Here is a 19481-nt window from a genome sequence, read left to right on the forward strand (position 1 = left end):
CATTCAACCTTTTTATCGTGACTGTGCGCGAGGGGTTTTTAATCTCTTCCGTATCGCGGAGCCCTTTGAAAGTCCACCGAAAACCGTGGAAAGGAAACTGCAAAAATTTATTTAAAAGAATAAATTACAATACACGCATGCAAGCCGTACTTGAAAGGAATACGTACAGGTAAGTCGTGGTTGAACAACCCCGTGTGCACGAAGGAGAAACTCTCCGAAAATATTAATAAATAGACGTCTGTGATCGCGGTTCGCCCAGTTGGAACCGAAATTCAATTAACCGGGAGGAAATTCATAGGGATTATAGGCGTCCATCTAAAGCCAATTGTTTAAATTATACACAAAGATGTATTAAACGAGAGGCGCACATGCTTCCGCACGAGCGATCAAACGAATTCCTGGATCGCCTGAATTTCGTCGTCGACGTCGGCGTAAGGTTTCGCGACGGGCCTGCGTCAATATCGACCCAGGCTTCTCCGTCGCGCACCCTTTTCGCCCTCACCCTCCGTTGCACCCTCGTTGTTCCGTACGTACGTACGTGCGAGAGGAAACAACGAGCCAGCTGAAATATGCATGCCAACGTGACTCTAAGATGCCCCTGCACGTGGTATCCTCCTGCTTCGTTGAATTTGGGCCTCGTCGACCAGAAAATGCGTTAATTCCGTATCAGTTGCGGACAGCTCGTGTTTTTCGCGAGATAGAAAACAATACTTTCTTCGTTAGAATTATTCCCTCGAGGAAATGCGTTGGTAACGATCCTAGGACGCGACTGAGTCTCGTATCGATTAAAATTCCCGCTATTTTAATTTTCGAAGACTTCAATGTAACTTGGAGCCCCTCCGGAATAATTCAATCGAGGAAACACCATTTTTATATATCTCCGCGTTGAATATGAAATTGAAAAGGGCGACGGTTGGAAAGATTGATAGGAACACAGAGCGTCTGCATAATATCCCAAGCGGAATCTCCATAATTCCCCATTAAATACATCCCCTCAATTTGTCTCGCAGAGCAAACACTCAATGGCGCGGAATAACAAATACTTTCTTCAAACACCCGTTCCGAACTCTGTAATAAACATCTCCCCCGAACATTCGGGGGTTAGTCGAGCGGGGTCTCGTTACGAGTTCGTCTTCCCTTCGCCAGATTCCGAACAATTTCCTTAACCCCAAGATCCTTCAGCCACGTCGTCGACACCGCACAGCGTTAATGGCGATTTTGATGCTTTCCGGCGCCGAAATCTCCATCTCCCGTCCCTAACGACGAAGAGTAGTTAAAGTGAAACCTGTGTGACGTTCCGATAGACGTCCTAATCGAGGATGCCGTTGACCTAGCTAGCCAGAGGGCGAATAAACAAAGTGGTCTTTGAACTTCAGGTGTTGTAAACATTTAGTGCGTGGAACTGCGTCTACCTCGCATCACCGACTGGTTTTTTTTTTTTTTTTTTTTTTTGGACCCTTTCAAACGAGCGTTTCTCCCCCGAATGGAGGAAGAACGAGTTAAACGAACGGATAGAGATGAAAAAAAGAGAGACGAGCGGAAAAGTAGAGAGTTCGGGAGAGAGACAGAGAGTTGGCTGGTAGGCTCCTCAACTCGCGATGTACGCAGAGAAGCGTATCGATCGTCGTTGGCTTCCATGGTTCTTGCTGCGAGACAGACGAGAAGCATACACCAACTCAGCCCCCAGGTCTGTACGACGTTTTATCCTCTGTTTGCACCCTTTCCGTCCCACAGCTTCCATCACGGCCGCATAATTCACCCCCCCCCCACCACCACCACCACCTGCCGTTTCTCGTCTTTTCCGTGTTTAGCCAAGAACCGAAAAGGGCCTGGTGAAACGTCCCTCAGATCGATGCTGAAATCTGATGAACTGCTACCCTAAGCGCTGCAGATATTAAATTTCGATCTAGAGATATCGAGGAGTTTTCATCGATTCGTCGATGCTTTCTAAATAACATTTTCTATCGACATCCGCAACATCGTAATTACCGTAACGAGTACAGATTAGTCCGTGTCGTACGCTAAAATAATAGTTCGCCTCCAGTGAAAAGTCTCGCTCGACGTTTAAACGCTTTACCACCCTCCAAACAAGAATGGAAATAAAACAGAGAAGCTTCAAACGAAACACATGCAAATTTGTAGGGAGAGCTCTTTCCTCGAGTTCCCCGCGAAATTAACGACCTAACAGTGACTCGACGAGTCACCGCCACTGGAAGCAGACGCTGGCAGCGCATTATTCGACGGCAACACGCTCGCGAGTATGTCGTGTCACATAATCTGCGAACTGCAGTTGCGCCATTACACCACTCGACGTTGCGACACCTTATAGGGACCATTGACGCAATTCTCGCACGGGAATGCGTCACAATTATCGTTGATTTAATTTTAATTGAATGTCAGAAGGGTTTACCACATTTACTTACGATTGAATTTAATTTCATTTCATTCTGATAGAATCCTCATTTTTTGATAATTAACTATATTAAATATATGTCTTCTGCCGTTACCAAGGAAAAAATTTACCATTGCTTTTGCAAAGAAAAATTGTAATCTACGAATTTTCTATCGACATGAAAAAAATCGGTACGTCTATGGTTCCTACCGCAAACCAAAACATCGATCATGTCATCAAGACAAACGCCTCGGACGAACAGGAGTGTTCAAGGTATTCGCCTAACTCACGAATCCTGTCGAATAAATTCGCGAAGCGCAACAGGTAGTTCGCGCCTAGAGTATTCGCGTGCTAGACACGATTCGCGCTGGCGGACATCGCGAAAACGAACGACGGAATTTTCGTCGAATCGCTAGAAATCCGCGAAACTATGCGAAATCGAGGTTGCGGCCTGCGATCGAATCCCGCCTTTGCGATATCGCGTTACGCGTTCGCATGATAAACGTCGTTTTACGGCTTCGGTTTAAACCGCGAGTGAAACCCGATAGCCTTGGACAATGGTCGAGATACGGGGCACGAGAAAGGGGTGAAAAAGCGGCGCGAAAGGTCGAGGGTTGTTTCTCGATTAGGTGGATTTACGAACTCGATATCGCGTGACACCGGACACCGATGTGGGCTCACGAATTTCGAGTGGAAATTTTGACGTTGTTTTGGGACGTGAAAAATAAATTTAATAGAACGAAGGAGGTTGTTTACTTTTTTGTTTTCAAATTGTTTCGGCACGATGGAAATAAAACATTAAGTAGATTGGAAAGTAATGTCGTTTCTTTTAGATTGAATCCAAACAAATTCGCAACAAGTATTTAAAACGACATTATTTTCCAGTCCACATAATAGTTTACTGCGAGTTAGTTGGCACGTCTGACCATGATTCGGTGCTTCTACTTGCGATTATACATGTAAATATCGACAGCTGTGTAATATCGAATGGATAGGTCTGTGTATACATGTAGACGACGGTAAGATTTATGGAGAACAAAGAATACAAGTAGAAACAGCGAGTAATGGTCAGACACGTCCAGTAAAGGCAGGTATCCTAAAATTTTTTAAAGTCGATTCTCCAGAAAAGGAACCCTTTGTTATTTACTCTTGCGTTCTTCATCATCATCCATTTTATGTATATACATATATATATACGTATACAGCCCCGTCTTAAACGCGGGGAACGCGACCCGACATTTGTTATTAATTGACCAAGAATGAGTTAACGTTGATGGGATTACTACGCGATTCGGATGGCCGAGGCGGAGATTCCATGAGAAATTTAAGCGGTCGTCACATAGCGCAACGTACCACGATCATACTCTCGGTAGCCCATTAATACCGCCTCTAACACGTGATTTCCGGTAATTGGGTCAACGCCTGTGCTCGCGCCATTGTGCGAGTCGCTATTAGATATTGTAGCGCGTACTAGGCTATAATTTCCTCGTTAAGTCTTCCCTCTTTCGCAACTTTGCTCCGATACGATCAACTTCCTAAACGGGGACTGGCTTAAACGCTGCAACTACCAGGTAATTGGATCCGCGTCGAACATCTCGAAATGACTCAATTTTTACGAAGAAATTGACTTGTTTGCCTACGAGAGAATTCTTGAGAATTCAATCTCTACCAAAATATCAATGTTAGGCACTCGGCATAGTCGCAATTAAACCGAGATACGTTCCTCCAGCACGATCCTCAACCCATGGGTCCGATCACGCCATCCAGGTCTAATCGGGCTCTATCACGCCGTGAATTTCGTGGCTGTATATCGTATCGTTGTTTGCATCTTACCTTGCGTGCTGCCGTTGGGCTGTCCGGGTTGCGGGATCCCCGGATAAAGGGGCGAGAGATGCGGCGAGGGTTGATCGCTGGGCGGTCCTGTAGAATGCGGATTGGCAGTCGTCGGGGTCGGCGTGGCCGAGGGTACTTGCTGGGATTGTTGGGATTGCTGGACGGTACCGGCGGACGTGGGTGTTGTTGCCGGGGTACCACCACCGCCGGTACCTGCCCCCTCGCCTGCCGGTTGCTGCTGTTGCTGCTGTTGGTGCTGCTGTTGGTGCGTCTGTTGCGGCGTAGGCGGTTTCTGGCCGTCCGTCGAGTCGCCGATCGTCTCTGAAACCGGGCAGCGCACGGTCCAGGTTAGTTGGATTACTACAATCTACGCAGACGAACGCCTGGGACTGTTCTACGTCGGTTTGGCAGGCGTCTACAACGTTTTTCGACCCGTTTTCGCCCGTGAACGAACGCGTGTGTGCCGCTGATCCGCTCTTCGAGAGGGGTCTAGGCTCCGCCGTGTTGCGCAACCTCGATGCCTCGGTTTCGTTTGCTTATTTGTTCGATCAATGAGGGAACGAGTGGCGTTTCAGCAAATAGATGAGATTCTACGCGAACAGGTGCCATCGCCAGGACAGACGATCTCGCGCACCTGTTCGAACGATGAGAACGACGGGTCGATCGAACGGCCGAGTTCGTCGATGGACGTTTGCGAATCGATCGAGTCTGTGTATCGAAAAGTGGACTCGTGCCACGCTCGAGTGTTTTTCTACGGGCCCTCGACTGGACCTGGGAATGTTAGTCTAACGTGGCTGGGCATCGCGTTATTTCGTTGACTGGTCTTGCGAGCGTGGCGAGAAGCTGGTTTATTAATCGCTGATTTTCATTGCAGTGATCGTTACTCTTACGACGTCCCAACCGATGTGTATCGTGTGTTACGAATCTGCGATGTTCTTCCCTCGGTTGCTTTAATTTCTCAGCTTGATGGAAGAGATTACAGGACATTTTGTACGAGAAAAGAGTTACACAGAGTTATTCGATGTAGATCGGGGGATTAGTAGTTACAGTTATTCGAAAGCGGTAAGAGATAGTGGGATTATACATGAACTGACTAGAGAACCATCGTGTTAGTCTATTTAACCTAGCTCTTTTGGAATACTTAAGCACGCAGTTAAAGGAAACATACATATTGCGGGGGTATTAGCGTAGCTTTTAATATTAGTAACGAAGCTTTCTCTTATCAACTATATTAGATGGGTCGCTTTTACTCGTAGACGTAGTTGTTTTGGATGTAGAACCCCGAGTTCGTCACCGCTTCAGTGTCTTCTCTCGAAACGGCTCTGTCCATTTACGCGGTGTATAATTAATCACAGATTTCGACCTGTACTGCTCGGGAAACACCGTGTTTCAAACTCGAACGTTCTTCCCAGGAACGGAAATATGAATAATGGTGGAAGCTACTGAAGAGTTTCAAACTCGATACAGGTTCTTTGACAGAAGATACGTTCAACGGGCATTGTTGCGCGAAGTGGCGGGAATCTATTAATCAACGGAGCCAACTCGAGTCGCACGAGGAACCGAGAGGAACGTTTTAGATCCACTTTCGTAATTACGTTCACCGCAAAGCGACTTGCGCGTTATTCTCGAAACAAGGGAGCCTTCGCGAAACAACAGACAGTGTTTTATCCCGCCCTTTAACGCTAATCCCTCAACCATGGACGCAATCAGCCAGAGGCTGCAAAGCGTTAATATGTATTTGACGCATTTCTTTTTAGAAAAGCATGTTATGGGAGTTCTACAAAGATGTTTGGAGAGGAAACTTTATCGAAAATATTCCCATGTGTTTTTAAGGGCTGAGATAAACGCTCCAGTCGTTTCCGAAGAATTACCTGTTACGTATAAAATAACCACGATTTGTAAGCTCCGCCACAGCTTTTACGAGCAGCCTGTGCACGCTAAAATTTTACAGGAAGTTTAACCGCAGCGATGGCGGTATATAACCACGTTTAGAAGCAGAAACATAAACTGCGACGGCTTATCTTATCAGTTGCGTCGGTAAGAATGGCTGTGGCGATATCATCCCACGGTAAAACAACTGCTCAGCCGCATAATCGATCAGCGCTACGATTGCCAGAGTAAAAGTATCGCAGACGAACGTGGTCGAAAAATTAGACGAACCGAGATTTCATCGTGAATGTAATTTATGTATATCACAATAGATTTTTATTTGCTTTGTAATAGCTTAGACACTCAGCCATCTAGCGACAATTTCTAACAACCACGGTTTCAACGAAGAAAGAGAAAGGGATCGGTAGTACTTTCACTCCACAATTGCAGGTATTTTAATGCTCCTATCGTGAAATAAAACGTGGCACATTTTTATATCGACAATCGATTACTCGTATTTGCTTCTCATTTACGAAACAGCGACGCTTCTTCGAGATTGGACTCGTCTCCAACGCGAGATGTCCCGCGGTTCCGGAAATTGTACCCGTGTCTGGACGATAACGACCACGAAACCTAATTACATTCTTCCACGCGTTGCCAAGCTCTCTTGGCCCTTGCCCTCCGTGCCTCGTTTCAATCCAGAGATCGTGGATTCTTATTTCCTGTTCAGCCGAACGGCTGGACAATTTACACGCGTGCAAAAACCGGAAGCAACCCACCCGATTCGCGGAAATTCACGAACACGGCGGTTCGTGGGTTTCGAAGACCGGGAATAGGTTCGAAAAAGAGATATATTATCTATGTTGAATTTTCAAAACAGAAGGGTCACAAGCCTTGAACGAGTAATAAAACCGAGGAAAAATTGAAAATCAAAAGAACGAAAATAATTGGGAAAGGGTGACACAAACTGTACAAATAGACAGCATAATTCTATGGGTTTACGAACGTGTGCTGTAGGTAGGAAAATTATGTCGCACCTTGTTATAGACAATCTAACAACCTAGCATAAAGCGACCGTTTCTTTAGAACTTGTGCTTTCCCCGGTTAATGAAGCAAGGAACAGAATTCCCACGAAAACGAGGATAAGTATACTTCGAGCGATATAAATTTCGTTCCAGCTTGGTAAACTGGAAAAGCTAAATTGGAAGTGTAACGCTCAAACGACTCGATGTCGATCAATTTATCAGATCAGATTTTACGCCGGTTATCGTGCAGAGACCGACGGCGAAAGCATGCTAACCTTTCTAAATTTGCAAAGGGTAATTAATGTCACCTGTTTAAAAATACTCTGACACGCGCAGATCGAAAGCGCCTAGAATACAACGGTTCGAACCGTCAAATTGAATTGGAAAATCCCAGGAATAGCTGGCCGTACATCGCAACGCCAACCCAGATTCCCACCGGAACGGCGAACGTGGATCACATGAACGATAACGTGCGGCGAAGGGTTAAAACTCACCATTCTCGGGAAACGACGTGGACCTTATCACTGGCAGCAGGATTCCTTTCTGTACCAACTCGTCTCTGCTGGCTCGTACCGAGATTTTCCTCTCGAGCGCTGCAATCGCGACAAACTCCTGGTTATCGATACGTGAATCTCCGATTCAATTTATTTCATTAAATAACTAGCTTCGAGTGTTCGCGAGACTTTCACGTAAAATAGCAATCTTATTCGTCTGTTCGCGAGCGAGTATTATATCGTTAAACGTAACATCGAATTCTGAGTCGATATTTATACTCACACAAGGAGGCGGCCTCGAACTTGTCCGATTTCTTTTTCCGTTTCCACTTCCACGGTTTGAAGAGTCTACCGAGGGCCGAAAACTTGCTTTTCCTTTCGAGGGGCGGCGTTCTCGCCCCCGAGCCCAAACTATTCGTCCGCAAAGCCGCCCCATTCTGCTTCTTTGCTGTAAATCAAACAGAAAAAATGCAAATTAGTATCAGTGAGTCGTCAATTTAATTTATAATCTTAGCGATACAAGAGGTCGCCCCTAAATTATATTTTGCCGTTAACCCCAGGAAGGTACAAAGTTGCTCGACCAAGCAGCAATGTAACACGTTCCGTCGTGGAACAGCGGTCGCTGGTAAAACGAGTAACTGCAAGTCCCTCGACGGTTGCACTCGTGTTATCGACTTGGGATACGTTTCCCGCGTTTCCCCAGTTTTCCAGGGAAAACGGACAGCTTCCTGCGTTACCGACAAGGGATGAAACAACCCTCGGAAACCACGTTTACCAGCCCAGCGAATCGATTACCATTTTCGTTTCAGTGACACTAACAATTAGTCACGGAAATATGATTACCGTACACCGTGATGCTTCATTTCAAAGTAAATCGACGGGATATCGAGTTTGCGTGAAAACCGGATAAAATTGTGTCGATGGATGCGATAGATACAAACTTTCGACAACAGCGCGCGAACGGAGATGAAAAAAAAAAAAAAGGAGGAAAAAGGTTCAGCAATTTCGCGACAACGCGATCCGAGGAATCGGTTTTTGGTGACACCCGAAACTTTCGAATAAAAATACAATGGGCGAAAATTGCGAAACTGAAAAATTCGCGTTGAAATGTTCCCGTGGTTGTCAGCCATCGACAACAATGTTCCCGAAAGCGAAAGAAAAAAACAGTCAACGCTCGGAGTACATTTTTTTGATAAAGAAACTCTCACCGCGTGTTTGCATTTTCCGCCAACAGAGAAAATCTCGGGGAAATACGTAACAAGGAAAAGCGCAAGAGGTGGTAATGCTACGAAAGATGACTTCCATTTCCTTGAAAGCAGAACTTATTTTCCCAGGTTATTGTACCATTCGCGAGGAGACACTCGCTAGCGAATGTCGAGTGATTATTTGCAGAAAATCCCATCGAATCAGCGAGCTTTCATGGCTCCGTTCCCCTTGACTCATTGTCAGACGGCCATGTCGATGTCACCATAAAATCAATACGTCGACACTGCCGGCACCATAGATATTTAATGGCCTTCTCCTTTCATAAAAAGGGAAACGCCTTTAAAACTCGAGATGCAATTCGAGGGATGTTTGATCATCGAATGGGTTCTGATCATCGTCGTATAAGACTTCAACGAATTTATATATATTTTTTAAACTGTCGTTTACTTGTCACGTCCACTTTTTCCGCGATGGTAGGCGGCGAATAAAACGCATGATTTATAGAGGCCACCACGTTTAGCTTCCAACGGATGAACCAAGATCGTAACGTCCTCGAGGAGAGAACCCTAGTCACGATTGAATAACCTCACCCCTAAACCTGACGAAAGAAGGTGTCCCAGACCGCGCGATAGTCTGTCTCTGGCAGATGTATTTTGATAAACATCGAGTGCACCCTCGGGGGCAAGAAACGCATCAGTATCCGTTGCAACGGATCGAGCACAGGGTACGATGGGTCGCCCGTCTCTCAAGCCGAGGAAGTCGCGGACCGAGCCGGCGTAAAGGGAATAAAGGGCGACGGGGAGGGCGTCGTCAAATGGCAATTTCGGGGGAGTTCCCTTTGAGGGAATAATGGATGATAACGTGCGGTAGGGCAGTTTCGTCGGGAACGACGATTATCAGCCTTAAGTATCCCTAGGGGGACACTTTTGGAGGATCTTAGAAGCTAAACTCTTGGCGTCGTGCACACAACGGTAGATTTACACTCACCGCAGTCTGGTCCAGTCACAAGAGATCGTTGTAGATCTATCGTGGGGGTAATTAAAAGGAACTGTAAAAGGTGACCCATTTCAGCCGTTGGAGACATGGTAATAAAACTGTATTTTAAAAAGTGTATTCTTTTTAGTAGGGAGGCTAGAAAGTAATGTCGCTTTTTTACATTAAATTCAAACAAATAAATTTATAATATGTTTTTATTTTTAATCAATTATTTAATCGTTCTCGCAGAAACGACATCACTTTCTGGTCTCCCTAGTACGAGAAAATACGATTATTATACAATTGTTGAAAGATGACATCGAAAGGGACGGGAAAGTATCCTCAGATCTCTAGTGGAAAATGGGTCGAACAAACAAATGAACAAACCACTTATCGTCATTCAGCGGAATACTGTGGAAACGCAGAGGATCGAAGTGGTTCTGGCGTTCCACCGACACGCAACCCGCCTCAAAATAGCGTAAGTTCGATTTCTGAATGCCGAGAGTTTTCTCGGGATGCGAGCGGACTCAATGCCATCAGAAATGGCTTAGCGGACGAGCTCTTGGCACGAGATTCGAGAGGAAGGGATTCCTTGGCAAGCGTCGCGGCCGATCGTGGGTCAAAATTACTCGAAGAACGCTCGATCGATCGACTATGCGATATCCATTTCAAACTGCTCGACATTGATCGAGCCTGGCGGATGTTTCAAGTTCAAGAGAGCCCCATTGCGGGAGTCCTTCGGCCAACGAATGCGAGTCATGTTCACCGATCAGGAACAAGCGGCGATATCTTTCCTTCTTATCACCGAGTTTTCGCAAAGGTGGCGAGCGGAATTCATATCGAGGCGTGGATGAAACGAAATTGACTTTCATGCTGAATCCTCTGAATATTTTTACTCGACACAGGTGATTTATTTCCAGGAGTTTCTACGTCGGCCGCTTCTAGCCTCGTTGAAATATCAATTAATTTACGAGCGGGTACCAAGGGATAGTTTTTTTCTTGGAAAGTCTAATTTCGAATTTTAAAGTCGAATTTTATTCGATCTTCTTCGGTAGACTCCTGAAACTCAAATAAATTTCTGCTTTTCGCAATCGACGGTTCTCTTCGAATTTAATTTAATCTGTATAAAATTCGTTGGAGAGAAAAAGAGAGACGAAATAGGCCAGGAAGCTTTACGGGATCCAAAGGTGCATCGAACGTCGATTCGCCTTTAGTTTGGTGCACGTCTTGCAGCGATTACGGGGCGGGGTCACGTTAAGATGCATCGCGATCTAGAACAATGAGAACTGCACTACATCGTCGCGTTAATATTGCCATTGTCCGATGCACTGTAGACGATGCACATCGGTGCAGCGGGTCTCGACGGGCTTTGACGCGCGTGAATAGGCCTCCCAGGGTACCGGAAGCTCTTTGTCGTGTCAATTATTCCGCTTCGAGCGGCCGATATACCGCTTTCCTTCCCTTTTCTCGACGAGTCTTGACAACGCTACCTAGCTAGTAAATCACCGATGATCGACGATGGTTCCGCGAATCGTCGATCATCGAACTTCACCAGTCGCCGCGAGTTTCGCGGGCGACGCCATTTTCCAAAACGAGGACGAATGGTTTTCCAATTCGTTGACTATCGAACTACGAATACCGAGCAATTCAAGAATACCAACTTCGACGTTTCGTCTTCTTTCTCCCCCTTGGAATACCGATAATATCGACTCGATATCGAGGGCTCGAGGTGGTATCGATCAGTCTCGAGCGCGTCGTCGAATCACACGGCAATTTAATCGGTCGCGTGTCGAGTTGCAGCGGCGATCGATCGATCGATAATGAACTGTGGTGCTCGTTACGCAGTAAGGTGTGTAACCGCACCGACGAAAGCGGTACGTAATTCCCAGTCCGAGTGGTTAATAGGCAAATGAGCCACACGCGGACGTCGACGCATATACTTGCGGTGGTTTAATCCGGCTCGATGGCGGGTCGCGACGAAGGGATTCGAACGAAATCCGCCTTCGTAAACGCGCTCGCGGCCAAGGATTCCCTTCGACGTGTAAACAAACCGAATTCGTATTAGCACGTGATCCTATGGGCGAATTTGAGGGTCGCGTTGGCTGGGAGGGATGCGTGGGACACGGTTCGACGAGGGTAGCTCGCGAGGGGTTCGCTGAATTCAATGAACTCGGATTTTTTGATCAATGAAAGAGGATGGACAGGTGCTAATGGACTAGATGAAAGGTTTCATGATTTATCGTAGGGCGTAAGGTTTTAGAACGCTAGTTTGAGATATCGCTAACGAAGGTCCGCTTGGAGGGAGCAAAGGGTTAACAAACGCGTTTAGTATGAAAATCACGATCACTGTTTTTCCTGCCACAGACAGTGAAACAATTGACGAACGGTACCCGTTCTGCGCACCGAATGACAAGCGACGTTACCAACCGATCGCCAGGCACGGTTCAAGATCCCTGGAACAATAACGCTCGCCCATTGTTGCAGCGGGAATGCCTGTTGCATCAAAGCGATGCCAATGACCAGAATGGCCCTTATGCCTCGTAGAACAGCGACATATTGCGGCAGTTCGAGCGACATTCGAGTCCACGCCAGCAATATCGAAGCCGCAGACTGGTTAAACGGCACGCCACCGCCCTACGTCCCGTCGCCCTAACAACGATAATTAATCCCCTCCCGCGACGACCAGGTTTCACCAGCTGTGATTTCCGCTTTGAAAAACGCGCCACCGACTCGTTACCAGTCGGTAAACGACGAAAATTGAAAGTCGCGTCCACGACGAGGCTCGAGTGTCATCCAGAGAGGGGTTCTCGGCTGATTGCGCGGAGTTTCGTTTGGGTCGGAGAGACGTTGTTAATTGAAACGGTTAAATTGTTACGTGGGGTGACTCCTCGCTCCCCGTTTCATCTTCTCGCGAAGGTCGAGTGCCGCGGAGATATTCCCTCTGCGTGATTTTTGATCTGGCGATGGATACCAACAGCTACGAGTACGTTTCTTCTTCTAGGAGATACCACGGCTCTCTCGCTGTATCGCCCCGCTTTATTTAGCCTCCTTAATGGACACACCCATCCAAACGTAATTAAAGACCTTGTCGATCCTCCTACGCACCCCTATCAATTTATCGCGATAGCAGCAATGCATGAAAGACCGACCAACGTCCAATCACGCTCCCGCAACATTCCATCAACATCGGGAACTCTACCCTTCCTGAAATAATCGCGCGGCAAAGGGGCTAACTTTCATCAAAGTCGATCGATGAATCCAACGTCTGGACACTGGGAGCCCTCGGGATAATCGCGACGAGTCCGGCCCTTCGTTTACCAGGAGACGTCTAATGAAATAACGATTTCCAGACGTTTTTGGGTGGACAGGGTGCGCGTCGCGAACGAGAGAAAAAGTGCAAAGATAAAGCGAGGGTGCAGCGGTTAGGGCACGTTGCTCCGACCACGACTGTGGCCCTCGCGAGCAAGGGATGCTGGGGCGTTGCCATAGCGACGCCACAGTGTTTTCCGTTCCCCAATTACCTGGCCGCTGGTTGTCAACTCGAACCCCTAAACACATTCCCGCGGCAACGAGGCGAGGTGGCAAGCACAGGTGTACTCGCTTCCGCTGTGCCTCGAGACACACTCGCGTCTGAAGTACGGCACCCGCTCTTGGAAACAAAAGCATCGCGAATAATCGTTTACTCTGGCCACCGCGACGCGACTCTTGATCTACGAATCCGCCACTCGAGAATAGCCTCGTGGTAACTCCAGATGAAACGCGACCTGGACGAACGTGGTACATCGTCTCGAAGACGTTACTACTTTATTTACCGAGAGGCTTTCTAATTTCAATGCGTACCTTCAAAGTTGCAGGAATCACCGTTGCAGACGCGGAATGATCGGATCGATCTGGTATAATTTCCTCTGACGGCTGGAAACAAATACGTGGACGGTAAACAGAACTGACAGACGGATGGGCAGACCTCGCAACTGGAATGTGCCCAGACAGTATTTCGAGCACAAAGCACGAGAAACCATAAAGCCACCCCCTGGTGTACCCGTCCGCCTTTCACCCTCCCCACTGCTGGGGATCGAATCTCCATTATTCGCCTTTCCAGCGGGGCTAAATGCTCGTTAATCCCTAATTGCATCCCCCTACACGTGGATGTCCTTACAGACGCGAATCCTTTTTCCGTTTGGCGCAGCCTGGTCGAACCGTTTGTTACGAAAAATGTATTCGCCAGGAAGAAACCGGTTGTCGGGGGATTTTGTTGTACTTGGGGAGCGTTATTGGTCTATTTTGTGCGCGAGAAAAAGAATAACGTTATTTTAAGATTTTTGAGATATACAGTCGGTCCCATAAATACTCGTACCCCTCTGTGTTTATCGAAGAAATTCGTTTTAAATGAAATGGTAGGTTTAATGTTTCCACGTGTATATTTGCATAAATATTTTGATGTATATATAAATATATACATTTATTTGGTAATACCAAAACTATCATTTATAAAAGCATAACTCATGCGTGAAGCACGCGAATAACTTGCTCGCAGTTGATCGGCCACGAGCAGCTGCGTATCTTGACTTCGCGAATCCGTTGTCGCGTCCTCGCAAAAACAACTGAACACGTTGAAAGATTTCGCGAAGAATCTTCGAATTATCTCGTTGAAACGAGAGGCGACACCCGCGAAACTTGACGAAACGCCACGCTCGAGTGGCTTTCAAAGAGCCTGTGAAAAAGTCTCGAAGCTGAAACACGTTTCGCTCGTGGACGTGGCCGTCGTTGGTGGCGACGAAGCAATAAGAGAATGAGTCAGTGACGCTCAACTCGATGGAGAAAGAGATTGCTGTTGGCAAGAATCTCTAGGAGAAGATACCTCGATGACTTCAAGTAGGACACTGGCAATCGCTGGCGACTGGAATAAACTATTACGATCTTTTCTAATCTACTTGCATTATAATTTACACTCCAATTGTCGAGCCTCGAATTCTCGTTGGAATTCCATATAGTCCTCCCTAAATCAGAATTCATTACGATAACGCGATAATCGGTAACGAGAGAAACTGAACAGAATCTCTATACCTATTCGATACCAGAGATGGGTGGAACGCGATTGAATAATAGATCACGAATAAATATTAAAATTTACATAAGAATCGAGGCCATCTCTGCTTCGATATCCACGAGCATTAAAACACAACCCGAGGCAAAGAATAGAACCAAGGCAAAGTTTTGGAAAAATAACCGAACGCAAGGCCAGTCGAGCAAACATATGAAGGTTGCTCCTAGAACGATCAATTGCAAATTGATATTGTTTCTCGTCTTTTCTCTAGTAGCGGTTCGACACTCTTCAATATCGATGCTTTTATCGGTGGCGTGTGTGTTTGGTCTCGATAAATATGCAAATAATTGCGTCTGACCGAACTCTGGACGCTTTCGGAGTCATCGATTCCAGTGACTCTCAGCTCGAATAGCTCAAGACGCGGTTCTCGAGGCACTTGTGTCGAACAAGCCCACATTATGAGTCTACCAGCGAGCATGAGTCAGCGACGGCAGTTAAGCATGGTTGTCGACCCGATACAAGGAGAACTAAGAGTCCGATTCCAACGAACGGTTCCCCGAGCATCTTTCTTCGCCCCTTCGATCCTGTTTCGCCGCTTTTTGTTTCTAGACCACTCGGCCGGTCTGCCTACTGACCCTGGAAGACGACTGGTCAACAGATCCAGAACTCCCTACGTGGGTTGCAATTACGTCAATCGTGTTATCATTACGCAATTACGCGCGTGCTCGAACGTCTTTCAAGTACCCAATGCTTGATGCACGAAATGGATGCCGCGTGGAACTAATTAATACGGATGCTCTTTGTGCATAAAAACGGGAAGAATTCTGAGACAAACAAATTTCTTTCTTAGAAATCCGCTGATTTGGAACTCGTGTTATACATATCGTGTCAAGCGTACCCCAATGATTCCAGGCTTATTTCGAGAGGTGTTCTCCAATTTCGGAGTCTGAGAGTTTCACGCTATTTTAGATGAAATAGCCGTCTAATTATTGCGTCGTTTCGGTCACGTGTTTCCCGCGGATTGCGTGACCGGCAGGGCACTCAGGTAACCACGCGTAGCACGCACTGTACGCCAAGGTAAACGCATTACTCGCAGCGTAATGTACTACGCGTAGTAAACCCGCGTCGGAGTACGTTCACACCGTGCTGCCTATGGGGTGGGGAATAACGGTGCTGGTTGTACTGCTGCGTTCACAGCGCGCGTCTCAGCGTGTCGCTGCTCGCGATAAGAGCCTCGGCACTTGCAGGGAAACTGGTCTCGACTCTCCGCGAAACGAAATAAATTTACCAAATTCAAGTTGCGAGGTCAATCGTTCGGTCGACTCCGTAAAATCGGAGACAACGCGATATTATTTCACACCGAGGAGTGTCGAGTGCGAAGAGGCGAGCCTGCTAACCAGCCTGCGGTGTTTTATGCGACAGGAATACGCGCGTAGCCGCGTTCCAAGCTTCTACCTTTGGATAACATGGTTACGCGACTGCGCGCGCATGTAAAGATGAAATTTTTATATAAACGCGACCTGTACACGGCGAGGAAAGGATCAAAACGTGACTTGGATTAAGGTTGGCTGGGCGAAACGAACCAGCTTATGAAAGGGTCTGCGAAAATATTGTACGGGAAATATAAAGCGGAAGACACGATGTACTTTTTCCTCGATGGATTAAGCCTACTATGTACATATATACCTAATACTTAAAATAAACCCCGAGATATTCCTGAGGTGCGCAAGGATTTTTACTCGCGAACTGCGAGCATTTTATATTACGTTTACCTATCCGGTAGTCGACCGTATGCAAATTGATATGGGAAGTTGAAATCGTTTCCTCAAATTAACCCGTTAATTGTGTTTTCCTCTCCTAAACGACGAATTACCGACTTTGTTGTACGCGCAAACGTACTTCTAGTGGACATTAGCGCTAAACAAATCTCGTTTAAATCGTGGCAGATGTAATTAGTGGATCGTTGGTAGCATAGTTTCGGTATTAACAGGTTCCGACTGAAATGCAAACCAGGTAGCGGATTTTGTCAGTAGGCTGAAACGTTCTACAATTTACCGTATTTGCAATTACAAGGAGGGATTTAATAAATTAACCTCGATGCATTCTCAAGCGATTAAGTTCGTCTAGGACTGCTCTCGCAGTTTGTATATTATTTGAATTCCAAAATGGAGTTCGCACGCGTTGGAGAAGTAACCGGATCGGAAACTTAGGAGTATATTTACAAGTATAATTCAAAGAATATCTGACGTAAGCAAATTTTGTAATATACGTTGCAACGTTAAGTTCGTTACTTTGCGCATTAAAAGGTTCGTGCGAGCCGTAAATAAGCGACGGCTTCCGGTGCGAGGTACGCAACAGGGAAACACACAAGGAACAAGCTTTTTCAGTCGCGTGTAATGTATTCCTATAATAAAAAAGCTAAATCCGGGAAAAGTTCGCCTCTCCATGTACGTCGAGCGAAGAAAATATCGCGCCGAGTAAAAACTGAAATTTCGGCGATCCGAATTGGAAAGTCATGCAAACCATGTAAACATGGATGAGGCTTTACTTTTACTTGCGTGTTTATTACTGCCAATGGACGTGTAACTTAAAAAACTTCCTTAATATCATCGTCGACGAAGTTTCTTCATTTCCTTCAACTTGAACCCAACACTGACGCCCAATTTTTCGCTTTTCTTTGCTTTCGAGAATTCCAATCATCGACTCGAACACAGGCTCGGAAATTAGATTCTCCAGCGATCGCAAAACTTGTGGTTGAGGACGGAAGTTTCTCGGCTACCGGGTAGAGGGCTAAGAAAAGCCTTTTTTTCGCAAACGAACCGGAACGTTTGATCGTCAAAGGGGAGACGGAGTTATTGCAAATCAACTCATAGGCTATTATTACGACGCTCTGGCTTCCCGACCTTTTCTCATATTCATGATAATCGCACACGCGGCAATTATTTTCACACAGAGGCGTTTCTACTCGGCCTTACCTCCTTCGAATTCCACCGAGTGTCGACGACGCGAATCTATACTTTTATTTACGGTGACACGCTTTGAAATTATTTTCACGCGCTCGTTTATCTCGGCGCAATTAAGAGGGAAGCGACGCGAAATGGGAAAACGAGATTAATTTAAAAAAAAAAACCAATAACTAGCGAAGAAATATGAAATAAACGTCACCGTTAAATCGCTTTTCAGTTTATCCGTGACCTGTGATTCGAGCAAAATTTGCCTGTCTCCGCGCGAGAAGATCAGATTCGATTTCTAGACGCATCTCCGTTAATAATGCGGCGAAGATTTCAATGGAACACTTTCTACTCTCCCACGGTGGATTCGTGACCGGTATTGCGCCGTGTTCGCCAACTTCGTGCACCTGACGATCGAAACTGACGTCGAGATAAACGATTAACTGGCAGATGGAAGCGGAAGTCGGAAATTCTGGGATCCGAGTTTCGTCGAACCAAGTTTCCAAGTGATCTATTAATTAAGTTCGCGCGAAACTCGACGGCCAACGGATTAAATCACATCACTGTACACCTGGCGATAGTTCTTGCCTATGATGGCGCGATAAACATCAGGGAATGAAAGATTTGTTTTATCGCACTCTGGCACTCAAAACTATATCGCTGAGGAGCGGTAAATTTATTGAAAGCACCTCACGAATATTAAATAATATTGGCGAAGCCTGGGTTACGGTGTCAGGATGACAGATACTGCGGCCATATGTGGAACGGTATCCAGAATAAATTATAAGAGAAAGAAGAAAACATCAAAGGCAGCGAAATATTGTGATACTCGGTCGAAAAAGATTTCCCACCTGCCTGGAGAAGCAAAGCAATCTTAAACTTGATACACATAGCTTAATGAAGCGAATTTCTTCGTCGTGGAAATAGACGAACTTAATGCAAACAGGATGACGCGAGTCTCGACCAGCGTATTCGTGGAACACGAGGAATGAATTATCCCCGGGTCAAGGGATCCCAACTTCGCGTTTAAAGTCGCCATCAGGTTACATGGAAACCGCTTCTAGCTTTCGAGTAAATTAATAACTCACCGGAGGCGAACTTCTCATTCGAAGCGTTGCCCCGCGTTTCTTCGAGGAACAACACAACCCTGAGGGAAATTTCGCGTCGTTGCCGAAGGCAAATGAAAAATGACTGGCGACCCTGGACCTTGAATAAAAATTCTAAAGAAATTTTTGCGACGGTCTAAGTAAAGTTGATGAACTCCAAACGCGGCGAACTCAGGAAATGAAACGTTTGAATGTATGAATTTTTGCTGCCGAGTTCATTTTTCTGTATTCCTGCAGACTTTTGATAACAGAATTAATTATAAATCCAATCGACGCTGCAAACTCAAGCGACCGTTTCGAGCGAAACGTCGAAAATGTCACGCTACGAATATTCCTCACAAAGGGCGAGCTAATTCGTCTTGCCATCTAACGAGATTAATTGGCGACAGGTTGTTTCGTCCAACGAACGCATAAATCAACGGAAAATTCACCGAACGGAATTTCAATCGGGCTGAAAATCGCGTCTCGAACGAAATCTGCGACGAATTGGGGAACTTATTCGTTCTGACTCGAGACAAATATTGCCGGTATCTTTAGAAACTCAGCTTGCAGCAAAATATACGCAAGAATTATATCGAGCATGGGA

General features: G+C 46.2%; 1 protein-coding gene across 12 annotated transcripts in view; it reads right to left on the reverse strand.

Moving 5' to 3' along the window:
* Nucleotides 1–19481, reverse strand: part of LOC128891508 (phosphatase and actin regulator 4) — a 224540-nt gene that overhangs the window by 132888 nt on the left and 72171 nt on the right. For 11 of the 12 annotated variants that reach the window (XM_054151005.1, XM_054151009.1, XM_054151010.1 and 8 more), the window contains 3 exons: nt 7897–8061; nt 7614–7712; nt 4226–4546 (listed from right to left, as the gene is read on the reverse strand). In XM_054151005.1, the coding sequence (XP_054006980.1) occupies nt 4226–4546; nt 7614–7712; nt 7897–8061 (585 nt within the window). The remainder of the gene's footprint in view (nt 1–4225; nt 4547–7613; nt 7713–7896; nt 8062–19481) is intronic. The other variant, XM_054151011.1, reaches the window with a different exon arrangement.

The sequence above is a fragment of the Hylaeus anthracinus genome, unplaced genomic scaffold, assembly GCF_026225885.1.
Source record: "Hylaeus anthracinus isolate JK02 unplaced genomic scaffold, UHH_iyHylAnth1.0_haploid 12002, whole genome shotgun sequence".
NCBI classification, from domain to species: Eukaryota; Metazoa; Arthropoda; class Insecta; order Hymenoptera; family Colletidae; genus Hylaeus; species Hylaeus anthracinus.